A 27341-nucleotide genomic window follows, 5' to 3' on the forward strand; every position below is an offset into this window, starting at 1 on the left:
GACGCAGTAGATGCACAAACCTCTCCATGCTACGTGCTTTCACGACAGTGATTACTCCAATAGCGCTGTTTCAGGACCGCCGCACACTCCCTACTAACATCGGCTTTTGCCATCCTTTCGCTCCTGCCTGCTCAGCTTATCTCTTCTAAAGTGTAGACGCCCAGGTTAGACAGGCTGTGTGAGCGGTTGAACGGAGGAGAGGCTGTTGGGCTAGCCGCGCGGTGTGCGACAGGAAGGCAGACAAGAAGGCCAGCCGCTGTGTTTATGGTTTGAGTGGAACTGGAAGCTGCGTAACCAGACCTCGTCGAACTGTTGGTGTTCTTGGATATTTTTGCTGCAGTCATTCACATCCAAACATGGCTTTAGGAAGCTGCTACGCGTGCATCAAATATCTGATGTTCGCATTCAATCTCCTTTTTTGGGTGAGTAGTATATTCGTGCATGGATTACAGTAGTTGGCGGAAAGCGAAACCCGGAGTAGTTGGGGTCCGACCTTAATCCAAATGCGCGCGCTGCGACTGGGTAGTGCAGTAACAGGTCTCTCTACACTACCTTTTACATAATCTTTCGTTTAAAGGTTGTTGATGCTTTTAAATGTGAAGTCTGCGCAGAAATGATTATAAGATTGGTTGTTAAATGTTAGATATAGCGCAGAACGTGTTACAATGTACTGACTAGGCCATTGGAGCGTCTGCCAACTTTCGGAGTGGTGAAGTAGACAACTGCTGATCTCAGCTATGCAGCAACAGAATGTTTACGTGGCGAGGAAAAAATTCATTAGTTAAAAAGGAAATAGACGCGTCCATCACGATCGGAACCAAACATAATTCAGTTTAAGTTGTTTTATTTGGTATTTCTTGATCATATGCATTGCCATTCGAGGCATAAAATAGCCCTTCAATTCCGTCACTCAACAGTCATCGATGACTACCACCAGAGATCTGCAGCGACTGCCATACCACCGACTGCTAGGTTCAAGGTCAATGTTTTTGCACATTCCATACTATCCATTCCCAAATATTAAAAAAAAAAACCCACCAAAACATAAAACGAACAACTATCCAGGACATATTCTACATTCTGTGAAAGTGCTTGGGCAAGATGTAGCAAGCAGGCTATGTCATGTTACCAACTGCACTACACTTCCACAATTTTACAAATGGTTTTTAAACCTTTCCTTGAGAAATAAATAATTGTTCTACATCTTGACAATACATTATCTGTAGAGTTTCAGGTACATGGAGGAAGTGTTAATAAATCAAATATTACATAATGACTGTAAGATTACAATGCTTCACCAGTCCACCATGACAGAAGGAAGTTAGTTAAAAGGCATAGATGGACTCTGTGAAGTGTTAAGTGTGCGGAGTTCTGAAATCATTCAGCAATTCGGTTGATTTGAGTTCTTTCATAACTGCATATCTAGGAAAATCAGTTTAAATTAAATCTTTTCCTTTACATAAAGTGTGATAGTGTGATCCTATGAAATGACCAAAATGTTCTTCATCACACTGGAACTTTTAAGCCTTTAAATGAAGAAGTAATTGAAGACAGTCTGTACGGAATCAAGGAAAACAAATATTCTTGTAAACTTTTGACGGCTCCTGTGTGCTGCACACGAACAATAATGCAACGATAATATGCAGATTTGATGACACTGATTGTCAAGATATATCTTTAAATAGCTTAACCGTGGTGTTGCTGATTGTGTTAAAATGTTCTGTAATTGAGCTATATAGAATCAGGTGGGTTGCTGAATATTTTAACTCAGTTTACTTTGGCTATGTAGAATATCACAACAAGAAGTTGTGGGGATATAATGTGATTATAATATGTTTCTATTTTTACTAGAGTTTGCTATGACATGCTGGTATGACTATAGATACTGAAAGAGAGCACCAGTGTGTCTTAAGCTGTTGTGGTTATATAACTTAATTAGCTGATCTGCTTTAAGGCTGTCTCAGAAAAGTAAATGCCTTCAACGTTTTTTAAAGGCATTTTTCTAATCATATATACTTATAATCTACACACAGGTTTTATTGCTTTGCCTGTAACTGGTTCCACTTTCTGAGCAGGATTACTTTAACTCTTTATAATTAAGACTTAAATATGCCAGTTTATGGTGGTTATTTATGCAGAACACTTATTGTGAAAATTACTGCATGGTATTCAGGAGCATTAAAGAATACTGTATTTGTTAGTCCACAATTGCTTATGAAGAAATATTTGTCCAGTATCTCCTGGTCCATACATTTTTTTCACCCTTGCTGGCAAAACTGCATACTTTTGCCAACTGTGATGCAATAGATAAGTATACTGCTGGCCTGAGTCTACGCCTGAAGATATTTTTACTCAACTACTTCATCGGTCATAGCTGTTTTTTACACCGCAATGCTCACAGTGACAGAATATGAGAGTGATGTCCCTTTGGCATACAGGCTGTAGGCATGGACGTGTATATATGGGATATAAGTTCTCCTGGTTTTTGTTGTTGTTTCTTGTAGTGCCTCTGGGTTTTCATCATGTTTGTTGTCTGCTATGTTAATCTGCGCTTTTCACTGCATTTTGCCTGCAACTCTTCTGAAGTGTTTCCTGAGCCCGTGTCCCATTTGTCTTCATCATCTAATATAGTCCAGACGCAATCACTACTCCTGGATTTTCGTTTGCTGATTTTAATCATCACTACCCTTCAAGTGTTCAACGCTTTCTGGTCTATATACGTACGGTCCATTCTTATAACCCAGCTCCAACTTTCTCTAATCGGATAAAGCTTTTTTTTTATTTCTGTATTCAGTGACGAAATTTTAAATGTTGAAAAGCAAAATTACGAAGAAACAACTACGATTCAACAAAAATCGCTTTTGTATGCGAATGTGAATATAGCGGAGACTGCGAGCTTGAAACAATCGACGGACATTAATTAAAACATAGATGTTTATCGTTAACTACGATAGTCCTACAGACCCTACACCGCACGACAATGAGCCTGCATGCTTCATACAAAGCTACACTCCAGCGAATGTACAATTTCACCTTTAATGAAGCGCAGCAGATGCTTATTAACATCACAGAATCTCTGAATCTGAAAACCCAAAATAAGGCGACGTGTGTTTGTACAAAGCCATGTGTTGGACAAAAAGTCACATGAGCGGGTTAGCCAATCAGAAGGCTCGAGTAAGGTCCATATATATGTATATAAAACATTGTTCTGGGGAAAAAAAAAAAAATTCCCACGCAGGCCCAGGGTGCTTCGCGGGTTCTATTAATACGCGCATGCCATTAGTGGTGTTTGCCGAGCTATGTCGATTTCTTCAAAAGGCGAATCCAAGTCAGGTAGCAGCAGCAAGAAACGTCTTGCTTTCCTGCAGCACGCAGATGGTAGGCACTAGGTCAGTTAAGTGCAATTGCTCTTGCCGACTTGCGACATTTCGCGATAAATGGATGTGAAATGCCCTTTCCTACCCACCTCATCAGCCCCTAAAAGCCTGTAATTTCAGAAGCAAATATGCTTGCGATTATGCATGTTGGCGTAGTCTTTCCAGCGTGGCATTTCATGGAGTAAAATTGTTGAATCGCCATCAGTATGCTCAGACACGCTACTTGAATAATAACTTTTAATACCTGAGGCATTATAGGTACTGATGGTTAGGGAAATGAACAGCCTAGATTAATAGATTTGATCGAGTTTTCTTTTTTAAGCTTTGTAATTAAGATACTTTCATCACAAGAACCAATTTAAAGAAAGATACAATGGCCATTCCAACTAATAAACACTATTGAATTTTTACGAAATGCTGGTTGTCCACATTGAGGTACAGTATAAAAATATGAAATTAACTGTGGCTGTAACAAATTAAATGTGGTAGCTGCCAGTGTTAGGTGTCGCCGCGTGGCCTTGACTAGAGCCGCCTGGTGAGGATGAGCGTTAGGAGGAAGAGAGGAGTAGTCGCAGTTGTAGTTACAGTAGGGCGGAGAGTTTGCGGAAGCAATGTGGGCTGTGCTGCACTCTAGGCGAGAGACAAATACTGCACCCCACCCCCTCATCGCCTCCCAACCTTTTTTAACAAAAATATAGGTATAATTATACATCGAGGCAATTTTCTTAACTCAAAATTCAAACAATAAACATAGGCTTAAACATACTTTGTCCAGTCCTAATCTGATAAACTAGCATGGTGGCCGAATTACAAGCAGAGGAAAGGAGTCCTGCAAATGTCATTCTATAAAAATTATAGTTTTCCCTAACATAATTCATCTTTTAAAAAAAGCAGCAGCTATTTTTGCGCTCTTCTGTGACTGCATCCTAGGCGACCACCTAATTCACTTAATGGTAGAACCGGCCCTGATTGTATATTGTGTATATGTGTTTGGCCAAGCTGTCTCCTACAGGTTGGGTGTCCCTATAGTTACCCTTTGATATTGGGTTGATTCCTCTGAAGGTGATAAATAGAAGGTGATAAATTCTCTCTCGAGGCCCATCTGCATTTTCCTGCCTCTGGGTGGTGTGTTTTAGTCCCCTTTGTATCTCCTTGCTTCTTGATGGGAGTGATACAGTTGGTGCTCTTAGCAATTTAACCACAAAGAAAATACTTTTTTACAGTATTTATAGCATGTTTCTATGAACCTTTTTAATCATGCCTTAGAGAGTATGATTAAGTACTGTTGACTAAGGGAGGGTCGTTGCATGGCTGAAGTGGGGTGTAAGTGTTCAGAAATTTGAAGCTGCTCACTTTGTCAAACTCTGCACAACCACTACGATACAATGAAAAGTGTTGCAGAGTGAAGACATAGGATGCCTGCGGTCAACTACGAGACAGCTGGACAGGTTCTTAGAGAACAGCCATTGCCAGCACACTCAGAGAACAGCTACAAATAGCCATCAGTGTGAATAGATAGTTCGCAAGCGGCTCAGAGAGAGCAATCTTTGGTCAAGGCAGTCTACTGTCCACCCTGTCCTGATGCCTGCACACCACGATACTTGTCTTTTATGGGCACCACACCATCTGGCATGGACAAGGCAATAGTAGGCTGCAGTCTTCTTCACTGATGAATCTCGTTTTACCAGGTCCTTCAATGATGGCCAAATCCACATCTTGAGATGACAGTTACCAATCTATCCCACTATGGTGGAGCATGATCGCAATGGTAGTGGATCCATTGTGGTGTAAGGTGGAGGGTCGTCAGATAAAGAGCCTATGTAACTCCCCTCTACCTGGTGCAAGGCATCCTGACAGGCATGGCATACAGAGATAACGTTCTACATCCTCTGTACTGCAGGCCATTGGAGTGATGGGACTGTTCTTCAGAACGACAATGCCAGACTGCATAGGGCCAGGGTCATAAATGACTTTGTTGGGAACGACACACTGCATCCCACACATGTCCTTTCTTACAACAGATTAAAAAGATTTGTGCATTTACAATTCTATATTATTCGGGAGCTTGTATTTATTTTAGGGTAGGGCAGTAAAGTTCACCTAATTCAAATCAATACATTAAATGACTGTAAACCATAAAAAGCACACCATTGTCATAGATGACTCTCAACCTTCCAGTCATCCAATCTCTATAAACAAAAGTTACTTCAGTAGTTCCCACAATTCTCACTTATGGTCGGTGAAGTCCAGGAATGATCATACTTACACATATACACTCCCCTGAATAATCTCCCTTGAATACTATAATATGGGGCTGCTGGGGTTGTTGAGGCCAACATGCCAGGCTGACGATGATACAGTGTCTGTACCTCAGAGCTGCGAGTGTCGATTAGGTTAACACTCCAGGCTTGCGATGATACACTTCAAGACTTCAGAAAAGCAGGTGCTGACAAGGCAGACACACCTGGCTGGTGACAAAACACTTTGATTCGTCTTTCCTTCCCCTTGGTAATTCCTAAAATCCTTACTTGGCTGTGAATATTCATATTGAATTTTAACTGCTACTGTTACAACAAGAAACAACAATACCTCCTTCCATTAACAAGACTTCCAGCAAAATATTAAGTTTTCACACCATTCTCCCACTGTTATAAAGATATCCAAAGCAATAAAGATAACTCGTCCCATACCTTGACTAAGCAAGGAATTATTCCGATTTCCTGGTCTCTTTCACACAGAAATTAACTACAGTGTCTCTCTTCTTTGGTGACTGGCATAGAAATGATCAAACTCGGTTTTCTCCCGACTACAGTGAACCTTTCACTCACTCATGCACGCTTTCTTAAAACATACTCTCATGCATTCCAGCTAGCAGATGTTACTGCTTGCATTGTTGTGTATACACATATTTAGTGGGCATTTAGTTATCTTAAATAGCTAGCACAGAACAAATGAAAATAATCATCGGGCTTATGAACACAACTTTAATATAATAATAATAAATGCAAAATTTGTGCAATTCAGGAAAGTGGGCTTGTGAGCAAAAGAAAAATTTCCTCGGACTGACAATAAAGCTTGATTTGATTTGAAAGTGGAGCAGGGTGAGATGTTTGACCATTAATGAACACAGTCTGCATCCTATCAGTGAGATAGGAGTTCAAAAATACTAGTGCTAGTCTTGAAATTCTGTAGAAGGTGTGGAGTCTGCGAAAGAGCAGAGAGTGGTTGATAGTGTCGAATGCAGCAGACAGGTCCAGTAGCGTTAAGGCAGAAACATCACCACTGTCAAGGGCATATAATTTGGGTGATTAATTAAAGTAGTTTTGGTACTGTGAAAAGATCTATATGCCGACTGAGCTTGGGGGATAAGGTGGTGCTCTTGTAAGTATGCAAACAGCTGTCAAAACTACCTTCTCGGTGATCTTTGAGAGAAAAGACAAGTTGTAAACTGGGCAGTAGTTGTTCAACAGGCTGACGTCAAGCCTGGACTTCTTCAGGAGTGACATCACCAGGGCATTTTTAAACAAAGGTGGGAGAGCATCTGATGACAAGCTGACATTTACAATATTTGTGATGGCAGGAAGTAAAAAATCTAAGCACTCATTTAGAAACCTTATGAGTATTGGGTCTGACTGGCAAGGTGTTGGCTTTCAGAATAATTGCCTTTACATTGGCTTCAAAAGTTGATCAGAGAGCATTCCAGGAGAAGATTAAAGGAGATGCTGTTAGGTGCCATAATTGAGTCCAAGATGATGATTGAATCCAATGATCCAATGATTGAATGTCTGATCTTGCTAGCAAAATTTTAAATTATTTTTGATTTTTTGGGGTATTATTAATTAAAATACTGAAGAATTATTACTGTGTGACTCATATTTTATCCACTCAGAGCTGCATGAGCTCCTTATGATATAAATACAGTTGAAACATACTTAAGAAAAAGAAAGTTTTACAGAATTTAGAATTGTTTAATGGAAACTCACATAAATGGCCCAAATATAAAAGTAGTTAAGACTTTCGATTCAGTCATGTTTACAAAGAAACTGTTTTTAGTAATGTGTGATACACTACAAAATTATCGAGACTTCTATGAGGTGCTTATTCATTACTGAAAGAGATTATCTGCAAATAATATTATGATTAAGCATTTTTAGGCTTAAGAATATTAACACATTGTTTAATAATTTAATTTCAAGTCATTGCTTTCAGAATAATTCCAAAATATAGTCATTATATTGATACAGTTCCCTAGAAGTACTATTGCAATATACTGGAATAAGATGATAATGAAGTGTGTAGATATTTTGACTTATTGAAACTGTTTTGTGACAGCTTTTAGGTTGTGCCATCCTTGGTGTGGGTATTTGGCTGCGTGTGGATCCCAATGTGGCCAAGTACGTAAACCAAGCAGAGGAGATCAATGTGTTCTTCACCCTGGCCTACATACTGATGGCTATTGGTATTATCATCATGGTGATTGGATTTCTTGGCTGCTGTGGTGCTATCAGGGAGAGCCAGTGCATGCTAGGAGCAGTGAGTGACTCAATTTGTCTCCTGTATAAGTTGTGTTTAAACCTGTTGAAAGGTCAGTTTATAGAGAGAATATGCTTTTTAAGTTTATTATCAAAGACAGTATCATGGCAAACGATCTGTTGGCCTTGTCAAGAAGGATGATGTAAAATTAATATTGGTTGCTGCCACAAATAGTTTTGTCAAGCTGAAGTACTTACGCTTATCTTGTGTGCTTAATGGTTTTTTTTTTTTAGTATGTTCCTCTCCAAATGTCCTATCAGGGAAAGACATACCACATAACTGTTCATTAATGAGCTAAATAATGTAATTAGAAAATGGTACTCTGTGTTGACATTGTGAGCAATAATGTGTCATGGTGCATTCAGACACAGACTGTAGACAGTGATGTGTCATGGCTTACACAACTGTACCCAGGTGCCCATGTGCTGTCACATGTTGCTTCTGTCATTTTTACTTTGATTGGATTACTTTGAATAAGTGTCCTATTGTAAGACAGCACAATTGATATGTATTTATTAGTTTTGAGTGTAGTGCGGTACATCTACATGCATAGTATCTTTGTGTCTGATGTGTCAAAATCACACCTCATCAGCCTTACTTGTCTGCCAATTCTTTCTGAGGAAGGTAAACATTAGCATAATTAATGCACTCAATCAAAAGTGTTTAGACTGCTTAGAGATATCAGACACCAGGTCATTTATAGGGTGCATTGTTCAGAACATTTTTGCACCTTGCTACAGGAAGCCTTTGGAAGAAGGGATGTGGTTAATAGTGGTGTAGGAAAGGCTTTTCAGTGAAGTGACTTGCTTTTTTCTGTGTATTGTAACCTTGCTGTTTGTAAACGCTTGGGAAGGATGATGCTTAATTGTTAATACTTTCTTACAGGGAAGTTTCTGCTTCCTCTGTCAGTTCATGGGTGAAGTGTCTATTGTACTCTTTGACAGACCTCTTCACTTGGCGGTTGGCTTCCCAATATTCAGCTCTGAGATCTTCCTTCTCTTGTTGATCTTGACACTGTTTTAGTCCCTTTCTTGACTCTTTGCCCAGGTCTCTGGGGTCATCCATTCCTTGTGTTTTCTTTCCCTCTTCCCTAGAACAACTGTACAGGTTGTCTTGCAAATGCTCTTTAGTGTTGACAGTGTTCTTCCACTGATTCTTCTGTCAGTCCTGAAAGTGCCTCATACTTACTCTTGACTTCACAGTTATTAATTTCCCTTGTTTCCTTGTTCTTGAGGTATTGAGCATTGAGCTTGTGGTGTGGTCTGCCTGCTGGATCAATGAAGGACTTCAGCTTAATCTTGAAGACTGCCACTAAGAACTGGTGGTTTGAACCAACATCTGCACCTCTCCTCACTCGGACTGTTAGATGGTCAATCTGGTTTTCTGTCTGGCCATCAGGGGAAGTCCAAGTTGTCTTGTGTGGGAACTCAGTGCCACCTATGACAAGGTCATTGAAAGTGCAGAAGTCTGTGAAGAGCTTCTCTTTTTCATTGCTGGTGCCGACGCTATGTCTTCCCATGATGAGTTCCCTGTTGGTGTCATCATCTTCCAATTTGGCATTTAGTTTAGTTTATTCCTTGTTGCTTCTTTGAGGAAACTTGGAGAAGAACGGTGGAAAGGGAGATGGAAAGAAAGGGCTGGACATGGGGTCACCTGGAGCAGGTTTCATCGGTGGCGGACTCTGGTTGAGGCCTTATGTGCATGGTCCTGCTTTGTCTATTGTGGCCTGGTCCGCTCTAAGCTAGGTTATGGATCCATCATCTATGGCTCTGCTCGAGAGTCCTACCTCAACCTTCTCGATCCTATCCATCATAAACGGCTCTGCATCTGTTTGTTTGCCTTCCGCACCACTCCTGCACAAAGTTTGTACACAGAAGTTGGTGAGCCTCAACTTTCTCTATGTAGCCTGAAACTCATGCTATCGTGTCTGTCATTTAAAAGCTCATCCTGGAAACCCTGCTTAACGTGCTGTTTTCGGACCTCAGTGTGTTGCCTGTATGTCATTTGTACCCAGGAACAAAAGCCATTATCACTCCATGTAGCACCTCACCTACAAGCTGCTGTAGTAGATGTTCAACGGTAGAGCCTCTTTCTCTACTACCAGCTCCTCCTTGGACCCTTCCTGTTCCAGAGATTCATCTTGATCTTACAGCTTTTTAAAAAGGGGACACTAGTGACCCCATCCTTCACCAACTTTTTCATGAACTCCTTTCTGACTATCCTGGATTCTGCTCTATCTTTACAGATGGCTCCAAAATCCCAAGTGGTGGCCCAGTCGCTGCGGCAGCAGTTCTCCTGCCAACCGCAACAGACTGCTTCAATCCGACTGGCAGATGGCTGCTCTATTTTCACTGCCGAACTTCACGCTATCTTGCTAGCCTTGCAGCATGTTCACCGCTCTTTGGAGCACAACATTTTGATTATTTCAGACTCTCTTTCTGCCCTCCAAGCTCTCATTTCCAATGATTTTGACCACCCTCTTGTGGTCCAGATTCATAAAATTCATGCAACACTTATTCAGCGAAACAAGGACATTGTTTTTATTTGGGCTCCTGGCCATGCTGGTATCTCAGGCTATTTTCAAGCAGACCAGGCTGCCAAGGCTGCATGTCAGTTCCCTGGCAAGTTACAGGTGCTGGTATCATCAGACTGTAAACCTTTCTTTCGGTCTACGTTCAGTCCTATGGCAATGCAACTGGGATACTCTGGGCCAAAGTAAATTATATGCCACTCTTCCCTGTCTTTCCGATCGCCTACCTTCGTGCCATCCTGTGAGGTGGGATGAGGTGGTCCTTGCTAGATTAAAGTTAGGACACACCTATGCTATGCAAGGACACATCTTACAAGGTGAACCACCACCCGTTAGTCCATGATGCAGGGGAAGTTTTAATGTGGTTCATGTTATGATTGTTTGTCCTGAGTTTCAGATTTTCCGTCAGCAGTTTTTTTAACAGAAAATTCTTTTTTTCTTTGTTAAGGTCCGTCCCATTGGCAGCAGTCTTTACATTCTTTCGGAGAATAGGACTTTACCTTAAGATTTAAGAAATTTTATGTCCTGATAATTGTTTTCTTTTGATTTTTGGTTTGTTGGTGGTCTTTTTTAGCTTCACCACCCCTTTTTTATGCTTTACCCACTCTTTTACATATTGTTTACTTCTTGTGTTCACCTTTTTTAAAGGATGTTATGGTTATATCACTTGGGAGGTTTAGTTAAGATTACTTTTGTTGCCATGATATAGCCCTAGTTGCTGGCACGGCATTAAAAACAAACATCCATATGTGTTCGAACTGTCTGTCAGACTGTTGGCAAAGTCTTGCAGTTCTTTGTTACGGACTGCTAACAGATCTATGTCATCTGCAAAGTGTAGATTGCAAGTTGGCCTGATGGTCATGGAGGATTTCATGCATGATGTTCTCTAAGTAGATTTGAAACAGCATAGGTGATAAGGTACCTCATTGATGTACACCTTGTGTGATGCAAAAGTAAGGTCCTATTTGGTTATCCAGCTGTACTGCAGTCGCTGAGCTATTATAATAGCGCTTTGGTGACTTGATCAAGACCTTCTTTGATATTGTATTTTCGCATCACATGCCTTAGCCCCTCGTTCTATGCTCTGTCGAATGCCTTTTTAAAGTTGACAAAGCTGTGATAAAGGTCCTGATGATGCTGAAGATGTTTCTCTATAAGGATGCAACCATTGAAGATCTGCTCAATTGTGGTTCTGCATGGTCTGAAACCAGCCTGTTCTTCTGTGAGCAGCTGCTCTGTGGTGATGCTGATGTGATTCTGTATGACCTTCAGCATGACTTTGCTTGGACTATGTTTCTGTAGTTATGGCAATGTTTCCTGTTTCCTCTCTTGGGAGGGGTGTGACTATTGGCTACATTCTTTGCATTCCCAGACCCTTTGACACAGAAAACAGATTGATGATGGCACTACTTTGATCAAAATCCAAGAAGTGGAAGCTTAATGTTTTCTCAGCTTGTTGCATGTGTCTGTCTTATCTGAAGTAGAAATGTTAAGTAATAAACTGTAATTTATTAATTTATAATTAATTAAGTTGGCTTGGCACAATGGGTAAAGTGCCTGTCACCTTGACAGTGAGAATCAGGTGTCATAGGTTTGTATTTCTGCTCTGACATATCTCACTCTGAATGTGAACCTGTTTTAAGGGCTGACCATCTGTGGGTTTTTTCTGAGAACTACAGTTTCCTCCAACATCTGTTGTTTGTGTGGTTTGAACAATAGTGAAAGAGTTTGTAAGATGCATTTGCTGCCTACTGATAAATGTCTTCATATAGGTGCATTGAATCCATTTTTGTTGGGATAAAATTTATAAACATTTATTATTATTATTGTTAATTCTTCTTGTTAGCAAACTAGCATGATCTCATTGCATTTTTCACTGTTATTTTTGTTCTTCAGTGAGAGCAGTACACTCTTTTGAGAAATTTAATGTACTTGCCTTTTTTCCAGTTTTTTCTTCTCCTGTTCATCATCTTTGCCATTCTGCTAGGTGCCGGCATCTGGGCTGTTGTTGAGAAGGACACAGTGAGTACAGATGTTACAGCACAGCCTATCTTTGATATTAGTTTCTTTTTTTAAGCACTAATCTGGTTTTTGATAATAAACAATGATACACATACATACTCAAACATATGTTCTCATTTTGATGAGATAATTTAAAAAATGTCTAGATCATTTATTTTTCAAGAGATCTTATAATGTTTTTGTGACAGCTGTTTGTAGAAGTCAAAACTTCTGACAGAAAAAAGTGAAGATTGTCACATCCAATGACTGAATTTTGTTGACAGCTTAAGGAGAAATTGGTGAAATGCTAAATGCTGCAGTCAGAGACTACGAAACCAATGAACAGAGTGCCAGCTTTATGGATGGAATTCAGCAAACAGTACAGAAAATAATTCTTTTGTCTTGATCAACATTTTATTTATATTAATCATATAGCCGAGTTCATGATGTTAACAATGTGGCTACTGTGGTAGTCTTCAAAGTAGATCACAGTTTCAAGTCTTGCTTTGGTCTATAAATGGTGGACTGTCTGATCTACTATCAGAAACGGTTACCTGTGTAGCCGGGACTGACGACGTTCCTTGCTAAAGCCAACATCTGCAGCCTCCCCGCCCCAACTTTCCTAGCGCCTAATCAATCCGTTCCTCCTTGGTGTTCCAGGGAAGAGGACGGAAATTCCCAAGGAGAATTTTCCACTAAAAATTCTAGCTCAATATCAACCTCGCGTTGTGTTCTTTTTTTCCCGTCCACTACGCACCCGCACTCAGCTGACCTTGGAATCAACAAAAGACCCTGCTTTTCTTTCTCAGACAAAAGTGTCTTTTCTTTGGTATGTCAATTCCACAGATCTTCATGTGTTTTCTATCTGCTGCTGTCACAACTACACGGGCAACACAAATCTCTCTCGTGCTAGTGATACACCTCATTTACATGACGAGAACAGGTACGATACGCTAGCATTTATTCGGACTAATGCACTCACACAGGTAAATAGGTTCAAAGACATATTTATTTACATAATTTACACATACAACTACTATATCTATTCTAACCTACCTACCTAGTCTACTAAAACCTAGCACCTAACTCCCCGGGGTAGGGAAAGAGGGGATTGAGTGACATGAGCCACTTTCCAGCGGACCAAAACACCTTGCGGCAAATTGGTACTGATCTTGTACTCTTGAACCAAAGTTTTACTGCTTTTCCAAGGACCAGCTTCCTTTCAGGTAAACAGGTGCAAGCAATTACTTTTGCCTGCTATTTATACTGGACAGTTTGGGTACTACGTCACCCATTGTTGGTGTCCATCACGAGCTGTGCCAATTGTGCGCCCAAGGAATTGGGTGGAAGGGGATGTGGGGTGGAGGGAACAAGACTGCCAGCGGTACACGCCCTAAACAAGCGCTCTTGATACACCTGATTGTTTAGAAAAAGTGCTAGACACTAAAGTCATCATCAGAAGAAAGTTGCAGTCTGCCATTCACATGCTATGCCCTTGATGCGATGAACTATTTAAGGTCGTAACACTTTGGTCACAAGGCTGTGTATGGGACATTGTAATGTTTTTATTGCTACTTTTTAATTCCACAAGAGACTAGTATTGGATGCAGGCTTGTCCCTGAAATGAGGTACCAAAGCAATCATTAATTATGGTGCTTAAGACTTGTCTTGATCTGCCACTGTTTCATTTCTGTAATGATTCTGAAAATACTATTTATTTTCTAGAGTTACAAAGTAGAAATTCTGTTTTTCCCTGATGCCATACAAAATTTTCATGTAAGAGAGATCAAGCATTGCCTATAAGTATTACTTGTATTCAGACATATTAGCTATCACTTCTTGAGTTTAATGTAGGTTAATAATAATAAATGTAAAATTTGTAAAGTGCATGCATACTCACACTCCTAAGGAGCACACTTTTATTGCCCAAAAACAAGAACGAGACATGGACAGCATACCAGGACCAGGAAAACAAATGAATAACATATGAACTGTGAAAGACTAAACAACAGTACTAATGATGAATAAAAACAAATGCAGAAAATACAAAGAGGAACCAAATAACAAGAATAATAAGGTTGACTTTTTGTTTTATTACAAGCAGTAGGAGGTAATTGAGTTTTTTCCTCACCTGCACAACCTACAGTACTTACAGACTCAAATATCGCAACAATTACTTGTATTTTCACGACTTAGTAAGGGTAGGAAAAGATTTTCTTAAAATTGGAGTAAATGTGTGTATTATATTAATATGTGTGTGTTGGAAAATTTATAATATGAATTACAAGGGTGCATTTCTGTCAACAGTTTGACTGCTGTGGTTCCAAAATAGGTGCAAAAGATTATGACAGATATGACAGTGTACCAAAGTCATGTATTGCAGAAAATTATGATAAGGTATTTGTTGCAACCATTGTTGTTAAATATTCTCTTCCATGAATATTCACGTTACGTATATATTTTCATCAGATTGTTTGATAATATTTAAAAACTCTTTCATGGAAGAAATACTATGTTCATATGTTGTTCTGCTTGTTTTTTTTATATCTTGCATCATTTAGTGTAAGTAGCTGTGGAACTCTTTAGCAGAATGACCAGGATACTCCCCAACCCTTTAAGTCTTTCAGTTACAGATGCTATAGTGGTTCTGTGTTTGTGTAAGAGAGAGAAAAAATATACACCTGAATTATTTCTTAATCTGTTTTTATGTGCTTGAATACATGTGTCTCTACCACTGTTAGCTAATGTCTTTTTACATGTGTATGTGTTGTTGCATAGTTGGGAAATTAAATACTTTTCATATTCCTTCTGTACTTCATTGCTCTGTAGTGTGACTTTGAGTTTCTATACATTTTCTTTAGCCCTGTGAAAAGGAGTTTTTCAACTGGATTGCAGAACATCTGATTGTTGTGGCTGGAGTGGCAATTGCCATTGCCATTGTGCTAGTAAGAGATTTTTGCTATTTGAAGCAAAATTAATGTAAATCCTTTACTTTTGTTTCGGTCTCTTTTTCCTCCTTTTTATTCAATTTTTCTATTTGTGGACAAAGATACATTGTACTTCTTTCTTTTCAGATCCTTGGAATGATATTCTCCATGGTTCTTTGTTGTGCCATCAGATACACAGTGTAAGTGTGACCAAAGGTGCTTTTTCTTGGTTAAAAGATTTTTCACTTTTGGAATGCATTTTCAAAAACCTGATTTGTTGATTAAATCTTTTAATCTGGGTATGTATTGTTGATGGCTAAATCTGAAAACAAGCGTATTTAATTATATCAAGATGTGACATTTTGGTGTCTTGCTTTTAGAACTAGTCACTTTCTGTATATGTTACTGGTATCCATAGTCACCTGAAACTGATGAGATTGAAAGTTTCCTGGGATCTGTAATTGTTTAAAATTCATCCAAAAATATGCATTATTATTTTCTGTTAACAAAACCTGTATATTTCAGCGCACAAGACTATTGAAAGAAAAATCAAAGATAGGTATGTATCATGAATAAACATGCAGGTGCTTCCCTTTTGTTTTTTCTGTTGGTCAGGGAAAATAAAAAAGTGATTATCTGACAAATAACAAATCTTATGAATTAGGTCTAGGCACAAGATTACATCACATAGACTGCCATAAGGATTGGATTCCATACGTGCATGTGTACAAGTGCACACGAGCATGTCCAACTTAGTGTTCTTTAGGAAAAAGCTCACAAAAGCCTGTCACTCCAATAAGATTTGAGATGACAGATTTTATTATTTCCCTGAAAGAAATTTTCAATTTCTCAGTCATTCTTCCCCTAAGGCCTAAATAAGTTTCAATGCATGTTAACTTGGTAATACTTTCATGACAGATATTTGTGCCACAGAACAGCAGCACGGCAAAGATAGTTGTATTGAACAAATTAGGAAAACTAGTGTGAGAACTAGTGATGCATTAAAAGAGGCTTTGTAAATCATGATTGCTTATGTTAATCTTCAAGCAGGTAAACTGGAGCACACAAAGTATATTGACAGCTTCATCAGATGCAACTGTACCTATGTCAGGGGAAATAATAAAATTCAACGTCAGCAAATTACAGCTTTGGACCACCTGGAAACTTGTTTGTTCAGAGTCATCACGTAAACAAGTAGAAGGATAGGGTTCTAAGTGAGTCATTACAGATGCTGGCTTCATGACTTCATAACACTGCATCATGGTAATCAGGTGCTTAAGCGTTTATCTTATCACTGTGTTCTGTATTATCAATATTCTGACAACTGTGTATTTTGGGTTTAAAGTAAGACATCCAGCCTTCAAAAATAAAGTAATGAATGACTTTGCCAACCCAGTGTAAATTATGAATTGCTCAATGTTACAACAAGATGAAACAACTTTGTGGCTTGTTTATCCAATTTGCTATGTAAATAGACTTGCAGGATTCTTTACAGACAGATGTACATGCATGTTTGGTAGAAGGACTGGCACACAGTTGTGAACACTGCCATCATATGATCACACACTGCACTCTTACCTGAAACAAAAAATGCTATCCTGTTTGTGAGGGCCTTTGCAGCATTTGTTACTTTGTGTCTATTGTGTCAGGTTTTGTTAATTAACCATGTCAAGTGTCTTTGCATTTAGCAAGTCACAGCTGCTGTCTCTGACTTTCAGACCATGTTAATTTTTAGAATTCATGTTTTAAAGAAACTATTTAATAATTTATATTAAAATAATACATTTAACTAGGCTTGACGACATTTCTGAAAAAGTGCTAAAAGTGTAGAAATCTTGAAGCTACTGGAATTGTAGTGTTTATTTTGTGTATGAGCTGCCTTAAGTTTTCAGCTTTGGAAGCTGACAGCAAGATTGTTCAATATTGTGTCTATTTTTGTATCTCTCGCAGGTAATACGCCTGTAGTATTTCATTGTTTTTGGTACTAGGTTCTGTATCTGTTGACTATGGCTGTACATGTATATGGCCATTTTTGATTATTTGATTACTATCAACAACACTGTTAACACTGATTATACTTATGATACTGTACAAAGTGTCAGCACTTAGAGTACTGAAGAAAGTGTATTTTAAATGAATTTACCTATATATTGAATGGTTCATTGTATATATGTATGAAATAATATTAGGAATTGTGCAATTTAGTTTTTTGCGAGCAAATTTATTAGAGATTCACACCTCAATGTTTTACTACTTTGATATAGAAAATATAACCCATTTCAGAAGCTAGTAAGAGCTACAATGAGTTCAGTTTTTCTGTTTATGTGGTTTTTTTTTAATGGGTGAGATCTGAATAAACCAACACATTTGTCTCAGAATGTTCATATGCACACTTACAAATAAAACATTACTATGTTATGAAGCAGATCATGCACAGGTTAAACAGTTTAAAGGATTGGTTTGGATAAAGCATATCGACATTGTAGTGACTCTTTCAATGTATATGAAAACATATATAGTTGTTTAAAATCATGAATGATATACTTCTCCTGCCTGGAAAAGGCTGTCCAGTTATGCAGCTGCAACAGGTATCCCTGCTCACTGGTGAAAGTGGGCCTGAGGTTAGCTCTCGTCTCAGCACACTGTTCTTTCTTTGCATGTGGCATCTGTTTACAGGGCTGGCTGCCTTGCCGTGCTATAGTCTTAGTTGCTGGCTCAGCGTAAAATACCTATTCCCCCACCTCTCCTGTCTGGAAAATACCATGTGACATTTATTTATAATGAAAACATACAATAGATAAGAAAGACTATTTTCATTGTACTAATTTTAGAATAATCAAGATAATTGAAAGATAGACATTTAGTATAGTTATCTTTGCTGGAAGTTACCATTCTGGCCAACTATTCTTACATCAAATAGTTATGTTGTATGTAAAGATATAACAGTAAATATTAGCATTGATATTTTTACGTTAAATAACGCACTTCATTGTTCAATTTCTATAAATCATCAAGCTTCCCTCTACTTTAACATTTTAAAAAAGGAATAAGATTGCAGAATCTGCTTACACATGTTCTCAAAGTGAAAGGTGCCTACTTTGTATGTGAAATATGAAGTAATGACATGCATAAAAAACCCTGTCAAAAGCCAGGTTTAAATATTTTTTATTGTCTTTTTTGGTTGTGAAAAACCTATCATGTGGACCTACATAGTGAAAAAGTCTCTAGTGTTATTGATTTATAAAGGGAATACTCCAGGAAGCAAGGCAAAGGACGTCAGAACCACTTGGGCCCAACTGAAGGGGGCTGCCCAAAACTGGGTCCGCTGGCGAGGTGTTGTTGCGGCCCTATGCTCCTCAAGGAGTAACAAGGACTAAACTATATAATCCAGAACGTTTTTCCATTGTTGTGCGCTCATAGATAAATCTGTTTTGAGTGCTGCTGTCTGTAGGAACATTTAGTGTACATAAATCCTCACTGCGGCGTGATATTGCTCGTCGAGGAGTAGCAAGAAATAAACTAAACTGAAATCCTCATTGTTGTGTGCACTGCTTAGCCGTGAGTAGAAAGTTACCCTACATCCATCTTTTTTCTCTGACCTTCTGCCTTCTGTATTTGTTGCTTCATATTTTACCTGATCAAAAAGTATTGGTAATTGAAAGCACAATACACTACTTACTAATGAAGCAGTGAGAAATATTTGACATTGAAAAACATGTCACTGGAAGTTTTAAGAAGTGAAGGGTATGTGATTTAGAAGTGAACAAAAAAAGGTCTATAACACTTTCATACCCAAAGAAACATTATGAACACATAGATTTCTGTTTGTATAGAATTGGAACTATTTAAGCTAGCTGGAACCAAAGGAAGAATAAATACAAGCAAGGTTAACAAACGAGAGGAACAAAAACATTTCTTTTTACTATAAGCTGATGCTTACCTTTTGTCTAGTGGAGAAAAAAGGTTAAATCCATGAAATACAATGATTACCATTACATTTCTTTGTTTTAAGTATATTTAATTTTTTTATGAAAAGCTGATCCCAGTAGAACGATGTAGCAGAACCAGTCTTTAAGTGTGCAATATATGCTAGTCACTGGAGATCTGCCTCTACTTACAATTTCCTCTTTCCTTATAATAGGTTCCTCTACATTAGGTTGAGCTACTTGTGGGCATTAAGTTGGTGCTTTACAGCTTGTTTTTTTTTTTTTTAATCTTCATTCCCACCGGGTCATTTGTTGTGCAGTAAGGTTGGATTGTCTGCTTTGCAGGTATTTATACAGCATAAGATTTTACTGGGAAAATTTTTGCTCTTCAAAGGGGTATGTCACTTATTTTTTTGCACAACTGGTCATATGCATCAGTTTTCAGGTCATTGCAAAACTCCCACATGAATCAGTTGCCAATTATCCACTAGGCTTTTTGTCACTGCTAGTAATTCCATTGAAACTGTGCTCTTCACTGATTGTGAAATCAAAAGATACAATCCTTCCAAAAAAAGTTGTGAAAAAAAAAGTGTAAAAAGTGTTACCTCCATGAAGACTACTTCTGAAGAATGGATGCTGTAGGAAGTAGAGTGAGTAACCTTCCCATTGTCAACCATCCTGGGGACATAACTAAGCCCATTAATGATACCATGGTGCTTATGTTAATAATTCATGTAAATAGACAAATATGATATGTACACAGAGGCATGTTCCTATTATATTGAATTTAAAATATTACTATTCTTCATATATTGACATTAAAACAAAAACTATTGAGACGAAACTGGATATTTTGTAATTTTTTACTAAACATATTTGCTTATCACAGTCCTTTTTTTTCTCACTGAAAGTCATTACTTTGTGTAAAAGGATTAAGCAAAAAAAAAATTTAATAAAATTATGCCATAAGAGAGATTCAAATAATATTTACTTAACATAGTATTTGCTTGTCATAAGGGTTATGCCTCGACATTCTTATTAACATTTTTTAAAACAAATTTGTAGTTTTATAATGTAGGGCTTGAGAAATAATTAGTTTTGTGATATAATTGAAAAGATGATCATTTTATTTCAAGAGCTACATGATTAAATCCAGCAGCTGAATATCAAGGGGTGTACAAGTGTGAGACCAATATGGTGCACAACTATCAATGGTGTCATGTCAGAAAAGGATAGTTGCACCACATTGGTCTGCTATTATTTTAATGAGCTATGACAATACCCTAATCATGACTGCAGGTTCCCCTTCATCTGTTGATACCTGTTAAGGTTTATAGTTGAATAGTTGAAAATAAAATTATCATAAGACTGAGTGGATTCAGTTGTGTATTGGCACTGCTGCTCTTGATATACTTCTTTGGAGACAGACATTGCTTTCTTCAATGTTCAAATGGTGTGGCCTTGTTTATAAAGCACCTGCTTTTTGTGTGGCTCAGATTATTTTGATATTGTTGGTGTGTAACTTTTATTATTAACAAAGTGTATAGCTTTAATATAGAACCTGTATAATTGTAAGTATTTTGTTTTTGTCCTAAATGAATCTCATTTTACTTCAATTTTTTTTGTAATAGTTCTGAAAATCAGATTAGAAAAGAGAACACTGTGGTTTTATTGTTGTCTTTGCATGAATACTTTCAAAGATCCTCAGCATATCGATATTGGAAGCTGCTATAAAGAGTATAAGAAACATTTAATTTTGAAAATTTATCAATATGGTAACTGTTGTTTTCCTAGACTTTCTATGAATATTCTGAAAATAAATGCTGGAATTACTATTGGAGTTGCAAGTATGTGCTGATATATATATTATCTGTGACAAATGAGTGAAGGCCAGGAAGAAGTAGAATAATAAAGAACTGCGATGTTTTGATAATAAGAATAAATGAAAGAATTGTATAGGATATACTCATGCTTGTAAGGAGCATGCTCTTTGTGCTTAAAACAAGAATGAATCATGGACACCCTATGAGGGATGGAAGGAAAAAAAAACCAACAGTACTGACAATGAATAGAAGACAAATATAGAAAATGCAAAGAGGAACCAAGTAACAAGAACTGAGAATTTAGTGATTAGCAAACAAATAGGAAAGTAGCAATAAGTGGGAAAGAGGGGAAAGGTGAAAAAGGACTAGTATTGTGTGGACTGTGTTAGGAGTGATGCTCAAGGAAGAGGTGTGTTTTCAGCGCAGATTTAAAGAATTCAATTGTAGGTAGGCCGCAGATATAGAAAGACGGAGTTCCATTGTTTTGCTGTACAGTAACTAAAAATCCTATGAGCATATGTTGTTCTGGTGACAGGAAAAGGATACGGTCATCAGATGAAGAACACATACAGTAGTTGTCTGGCTAGGACGTAGTGTAAGAGAAGTTCAGAGAATATAGGGCAAGAAATTGTAAAGAAATTAAATTAGCGCAGTTTGTACTGCAAGAAGAGTAACATGGTATCGTTTCCTCTCTAAGCACCAGACGTGCAGCGGAGTTTTGTACTTCTGGAGTTAATGGAGGAGGTATGAGGGGCAGCCTGCGAGCAAGGAGTTGAAGTAATCAATAGAACAGACAATTAGCGCGCACAGAGAGACTGAGGGATGGCACTGATCTTGCGTAGCTCATAATAGGCAGACTGACAGCTGTAACTTGTGTATCAAGGGTCATGGCTGCAGTGACAAAGAATCCCAGATTCTTGACGGATGACGCAAGGTGATGTTGGTTTTACCCACCTTGACTTGATTGGGCTTACTGACGAGCGAAGGTATATTTTTTCTTCTAAACTCACTAAATGCGCATGTTAACGAGACGAGACCAAAACGGTTAGAAAAATAGAGGTTTAAAAAATATATCGTATGCGCAATAAAACAAACTGTAGACGACAATTCACGTACGTCTAGTGATTAGAGGGGACAACATGGTCTGGGGCAGGCATCAAATGCACCTTTATGAACACGCATTCACAGGAACGTGCAGGCACAATGCGCAGAAAAATATAAATAAAGTTGATTGGAGACTTTATCCACCAAAGGTAGGGATGGACGCTGGTCTTTGAGACCACGGCGTTCGCTTACAGTGTATATGTGAAGATGGTGAATGCCATGAATTATGTGCACTTCAGTCACGGTCAAGTTCGTGTTTCAATGCTCTCACTTTGACTGTGGACTACAGGCTACATACAGAAACAGAAAAGGTGACTGAAGTCGTACAGGTTGGGTCACAGACTACACAAAGATGTACAGACTAAAGCAATTAAATGATTCACTTTGTTTATAGATGTCAATAAATATTGTCTACCTACAACACATTTAGAGATTTTTTTTACGCGAAGTTGTTTATAAAATCACTGATGACAATGTAGGCGTTGTGAAGCTATACAGTATTCAATGCGAGGATTGAAATCCCACTGGAGCGCTGAAGGCGGTGATACGTCACTTGTATGTATACGGGTGGGAAACCTTTTTTCCTCAAAGGGCCATTTGTACATTTATAACATCATTTGTGGGCCATACACAATTATCAACTTAAATTTTTTCGTGCTGTATTTGATCAAGTCATATTTTGACCACAGTGTTAAAACTTATGCAACGTGTACACTTCCCGCGCCTGCCTGGCACTATATCCTCTGAGTCACCGCACTCCACCTTTTCTAACTACAGCCTACAGGTGAACGCTTTCGCTTTAGTCAAAAGCTGCAAGAGATCGATTTTGCATCTTGCTTCGACCATTCATCGTTTTTGTGCGTGTGCTTGTGTGTGTTTCTTTCTTACCTTTTTTTACAGCTGACTTTTATAAATTTAATTTTGCTTGCATATTTTAGATGAACACCCTATTAGGGAGTTGACGTACGTATTTGAAAGTGCGCCCCACAGTCGTGTGGTGTGGGTCACAGACAACACAAGGCGACTGTAGGGTTTAAACGAGAACGCACACAACTCTTGGCGACCGGAGAAGCGTGCGGTGGCCACAGAAAGTCTGTGGAAAGCGACATTCAGGAGAGTCGAACGAGTTCACAAGGTGAGCCACTCGCGTCAGCACTTTAAAGGGCGTGTCACAAGCTGGTGCTCTGTGTCAGTCAGTCAGGGCTACCGACAGCAGTCATCTTGATAAAGGTATGGGTGATGTGTCGTTATAGGCACACTAGCGCCTTTTATCGCTGTCTCGCACTAAAGAATAATGGGTTTCTGCACAACATTGATGTTAACAGTCGAAACATCAGATAGCAACACGCACTTTCCGGGTGGGAGGGGGGTCTACATGTGACATCATTGCCAACACGAAGGCATCTTTCTAGAACTGTCATACTGTGCACACACACAACACACACCGATAGGTCAAGGACAAGACTAGTGCAATCAAAACGCAATAACTTTGCCAGATGATAAAAACCGTAGGATTGGTATATCTTGTTATATGACATGGATATGCGTGCTCTAAAGTGAAAAGCTGTGTCACAATCACGTCTAGGAAAAAGGGTTTGAAGTTGTAGTCGTATCTAGCAAACAGGCTTTGTCGGGAAATGATGTCTGACACAGTGACACAGCTGTACACGTCATCACTTCGAGCACAAACTACAATAGGCTCTTTCACTATCGCCCCTTGCAAGGAACCGGTGATAAACGGGACTCCTCTAGTGTTACAACAAATAATTATTACTTTAGAACCCTTCGCTATCGGAAAGTCTCCCTTGTTGTCACTCAAAGAACAGCCCCAGCGCATCTGACAATAGTATATAAAACTGACCATAACTTTCAATAAAATTTCTGTGACTGTAGGCCTAGGCCAGCGGTTCTCAACCTGTGGGTCGCGACCCCCTGGGGGGTCGCGACGTGCCTACAAGGGGGTCGCGAAGGTGGTCCTTTTTTAAAAGTTTCTTATACCAGTATTAGTGAAATTAGTTTACATTGTGTAACCGAGTGGTGAGGGGGCTCAAACTCCAAATCTCTCCTCCCTATTCAAGTACACTGTCTCGATATGCAGTGACTTCTCACTTCCAAAACTCAAAACACAATCCCCCTCTCAACAATTAAGCCTCCAATCTCCATCCTCTCGCCTTTTGCCCTCTCTATTCCCCAATCTCTCATCGCTGACTCCCTCTCCCTCTCCAGTCTCACCTCTCATTAAAAAAAAAAAACATCTAAAAGGCACGCTGAAGCTGAACGTTGTGAATACTTCTCTGCAAGGGAAAGACACCACCATATTACAAACAACTGACAAGATGAATGCTTTCGTTAGAAAAATTTCGTTGTGGACGCAAAAGATACGCCAGGAAAACATTTTTGATATGTTTCCGTGCTTGTGTAAGTGCAAGGCTGACGTTAACTTGAATCTTGATCAGGTGACGAAAGTAATTATTGCCCATCTAAACGGACTGCAAGAAAGGTTTCAGCATTACTTCACTGAAATTGATGTGACTAAATACCATTGGATTCGTAATCCATTTCTGGCTGATCCTAGCACAAGCGGGTTGTCCACGGAAGAAGAAGAGCAGCTCATCGACCTTTCGAGTGACCAATCCCTGAAAATGGTCTTCCAAACAACACCAGTGCCAACATTCTGGATTAGCGTCAACGGTGCTTTCTGAGAAAGCAATGAAAGTTCTTCTGCCGTTTTCAACTTCGTATATGTGTGTGCAAGGACTGTCAGCATTGGCAGCACTGAAGTCTCAATACAGAAATCGTGTGGACGCAGAGGCTGAGCTGCGAATAGCAGTGGGTACGAACATCGCACCCAGGTTCGCTTCTCTATGCAACAGCAAGCAGGCTCAACCTTCTCATTAATCAAAGTGAGTGTCTAATAAAACTAATAAAATAATATTTATTACCGCCACAGAATTTGCTTCAGTAAAATTTCATTAACAGTTATACTTCTTGCAGAATTGTTGAATTGTATTGATTTCCTCGACGCGGCGTTCGACGTTAGCTAGGGCTCCTCCCCCCCCCCCCCTCTTCCACCGACCTAGCTGGCTAAGGGGGGTCGCGGACGTACCGGTGTTCGTCAGGGGGGTCGCCACAAGTAAAAGGTTGAGAACCGCTGGCCTAGGCCGTTAGAGCAAGTGGTTCTCTGCTCAACGCCTATCGCTACGCTAGTACGTACTGATATACAAAGCAATGAAATAGTCAAAAGAGACAGTGTGCACATCTACAGAAGATATCGATTCTAAACAACAGTAAATATTGATTTGAAGTAGAGGATAGCAATGAACCTTTAGAATTTATTCTGTTTACAAATTAAATAAAACTTTTAAACAAAACGAAACTTTATTCACCTGAGAAATGATTTGAGAGCAAAGCAGCTGTCTAGGCCTAAAATGAAAACATTTCTTGACAGCAGTGTGTGCGAAGTGATCATTTACTGGACAAGAAAGAGGACGACCAGGCATGTAAACAAGTGATATGCTAAGATAGAAGTACGCGTGTTCCGATACGAGATCTGAACCTGACCTCTCACGACCATGGCTATAGGGATGACATTATCGGAACAAACGCTATGAGCTCGACCCTCGAGATACTGACACACAACTCTTTCGGTCTCAGTGACAAGTGCTTAAATACTACCCCTATACTTGATAGTCACTATGCATTTATATGAAAATAAAGTCAGTCATGTGTCATGCCACATTTATGAAGCTCGTTTACGTGGTCGGTTAATTTTTTAGTCTGGCTTTTGCCACAATGGGAAATGTGTCGTGCTATTATCGCTAAAGTACAGGCAAATTGTGTAGGGTGTGGAAACAATTATCGCAATCAGCACATCCAAATCGCCTCGAGGAAGAGAGAAAAAATTGCTATAATAAAAGTTGCAGTTGCTGTGGTCACGAACTTGTATTACTGGACTGCTTGCAGATGATATTTTTCCCCAGTTAACTACTAGAACGAGGCTGGTGTATAAAAAGCTTCCGGCTTAGCCACGTTTCAGCTTAACTACTAGAACGAGGCTGGTGTATACAAAGTTTCCAGTTTACTCACATCCTCAAAGACAGTTGGTTCCCGCCCTCCAGGATCACCGCCGTCTTTGGTCCGTAACAGCACGCTCTTGACAGCTGGCACTAGTCCATCCGGACTGTCACTGTCCCCTGCCTGCAGTGGCACTTAACTCACAGCTGACACACACCCCTCCATGCTGCCACCGTCCCCTGCCTCAATGGCACGTCACTCACAGCTGACACTCACCCCTCCGTGCTGCCACTGTCCCCTGCCTGCCATTGACAGTTGGCACTTGTCACTCGCATGCAACGGTTCCTTAGCGGCAATCGGCGCTCGTATCTATCGAAGGCCACTGTCATCTGCCTGTAACGCCTCTCTGTCGACAGTTGGTACTTGTTCTTCAACGGAGTTAAAAGTCCACGCTCTAATAGTCCTCACCTGGGACATGCTTCGTTGCTCAACTTAAATACCATACAAACAACAATCCTTACTTTTCCTGTCCTACGCCAGGTCTTTCTGCACAACTGTGATCGACAAACTAGTGTTTCTTAGCTCCATCATTCGTCTTCCTTCAACCATCACTTCGCACTCGGATTATGAAGTGTACCTTAAAGATTTCCAACAAGAAAAGCTTTTGATCTGATTGATCGACTGATCGATTGATTAGTCAATTTATATATTTCAAAATTTTTTTTTTCAAAATTGCACGAGACTTTGCAAAGACTGGCACAGGGGAGGGAGAAAGATTGGACATTCGATGCATGAAGTACCCGGAGGATTGTTGTTTTATTTCTCAGAACTGCGAAGTGACCTATGCCTTTTTTGCAAAAAGATTTGAAGGACTCATGCCTTCTGAGAGTATTTGTAGGTGGTGCTGGTTGTTTATTGTGTCGTCATCGATCTCTCTCTACAGCCAAATCCGTTATTTGCGGTGTCGGCAGGTGTAACAATCACCATCATGTTTATCTCCAGCTTGTTGACAGCTGCAGGAGTGCAAAAATGTACAAGCTGCTGCATCCTCTGGCGATGAAGTGGGTGCGGTCGATGTCGTCTGATGGTACGAAAAGTAATCTTGA

At 39.3% G+C, this 27341-nt stretch overlaps 2 protein-coding genes across 2 annotated transcripts in view; one reads left to right on the plus strand and one right to left on the minus strand.

The window, feature by feature from the left end:
- On the plus strand, positions 1 to 21129 carry LOC112559552 (CD9 antigen-like). Its single transcript, XM_025230883.1, has 9 exons — positions 1 to 422; positions 7710 to 7910; positions 12388 to 12466; positions 12762 to 12820; positions 14749 to 14838; positions 15303 to 15386; positions 15516 to 15568; positions 15894 to 15927; positions 16416 to 21129. Exons 1-8 carry the CDS (start codon positions 357 to 359, stop codon positions 15907 to 15909), a joined length of 648 nt encoding a protein of 215 aa, XP_025086668.1. The 5' UTR covers positions 1 to 356; the 3' UTR covers positions 15910 to 15927; positions 16416 to 21129.
- LOC112559010 overlaps positions 19900 to 27341 on the minus strand; it is a 9020-nt gene continuing 1578 nt past the window's right edge. Inside the window, exon 2 of the mRNA XM_025229825.1 lies at positions 19900 to 19972. Within this exon, the coding sequence (XP_025085610.1) occupies positions 19911 to 19972 (62 nt within the window). The 3' untranslated portion in view covers positions 19900 to 19910. The remainder of the gene's footprint in view (positions 19973 to 27341) is intronic.

The sequence above is a fragment of the Pomacea canaliculata genome, linkage group LG3, assembly GCF_003073045.1.
Source record: "Pomacea canaliculata isolate SZHN2017 linkage group LG3, ASM307304v1, whole genome shotgun sequence".
Lineage (NCBI taxonomy): Eukaryota > Metazoa > Mollusca > Gastropoda > Architaenioglossa > Ampullariidae > Pomacea > Pomacea canaliculata.

Excerpts from the sequence above, each read along its gene's own strand:
- LOC112559552 (XM_025230883.1), top strand. The coding sequence starts at position 357 with ATGGCTTTAGGAAGCTGCTACGCGTGCATCAAATATCTGATGTTCGCA. Across the intron at positions 14,839-15,302 it reads TTGCAGAAAATTATGATAAG|CCCTGTGAAAAGGAGTTTTT; the intron begins GTATTTGTTGCA and ends CATTTTCTTTAG. Across the intron at positions 15,387-15,515 it reads TTGCCATTGCCATTGTGCTA|ATCCTTGGAATGATATTCTC; the intron begins GTAAGAGATTTT and ends CTTTCTTTTCAG.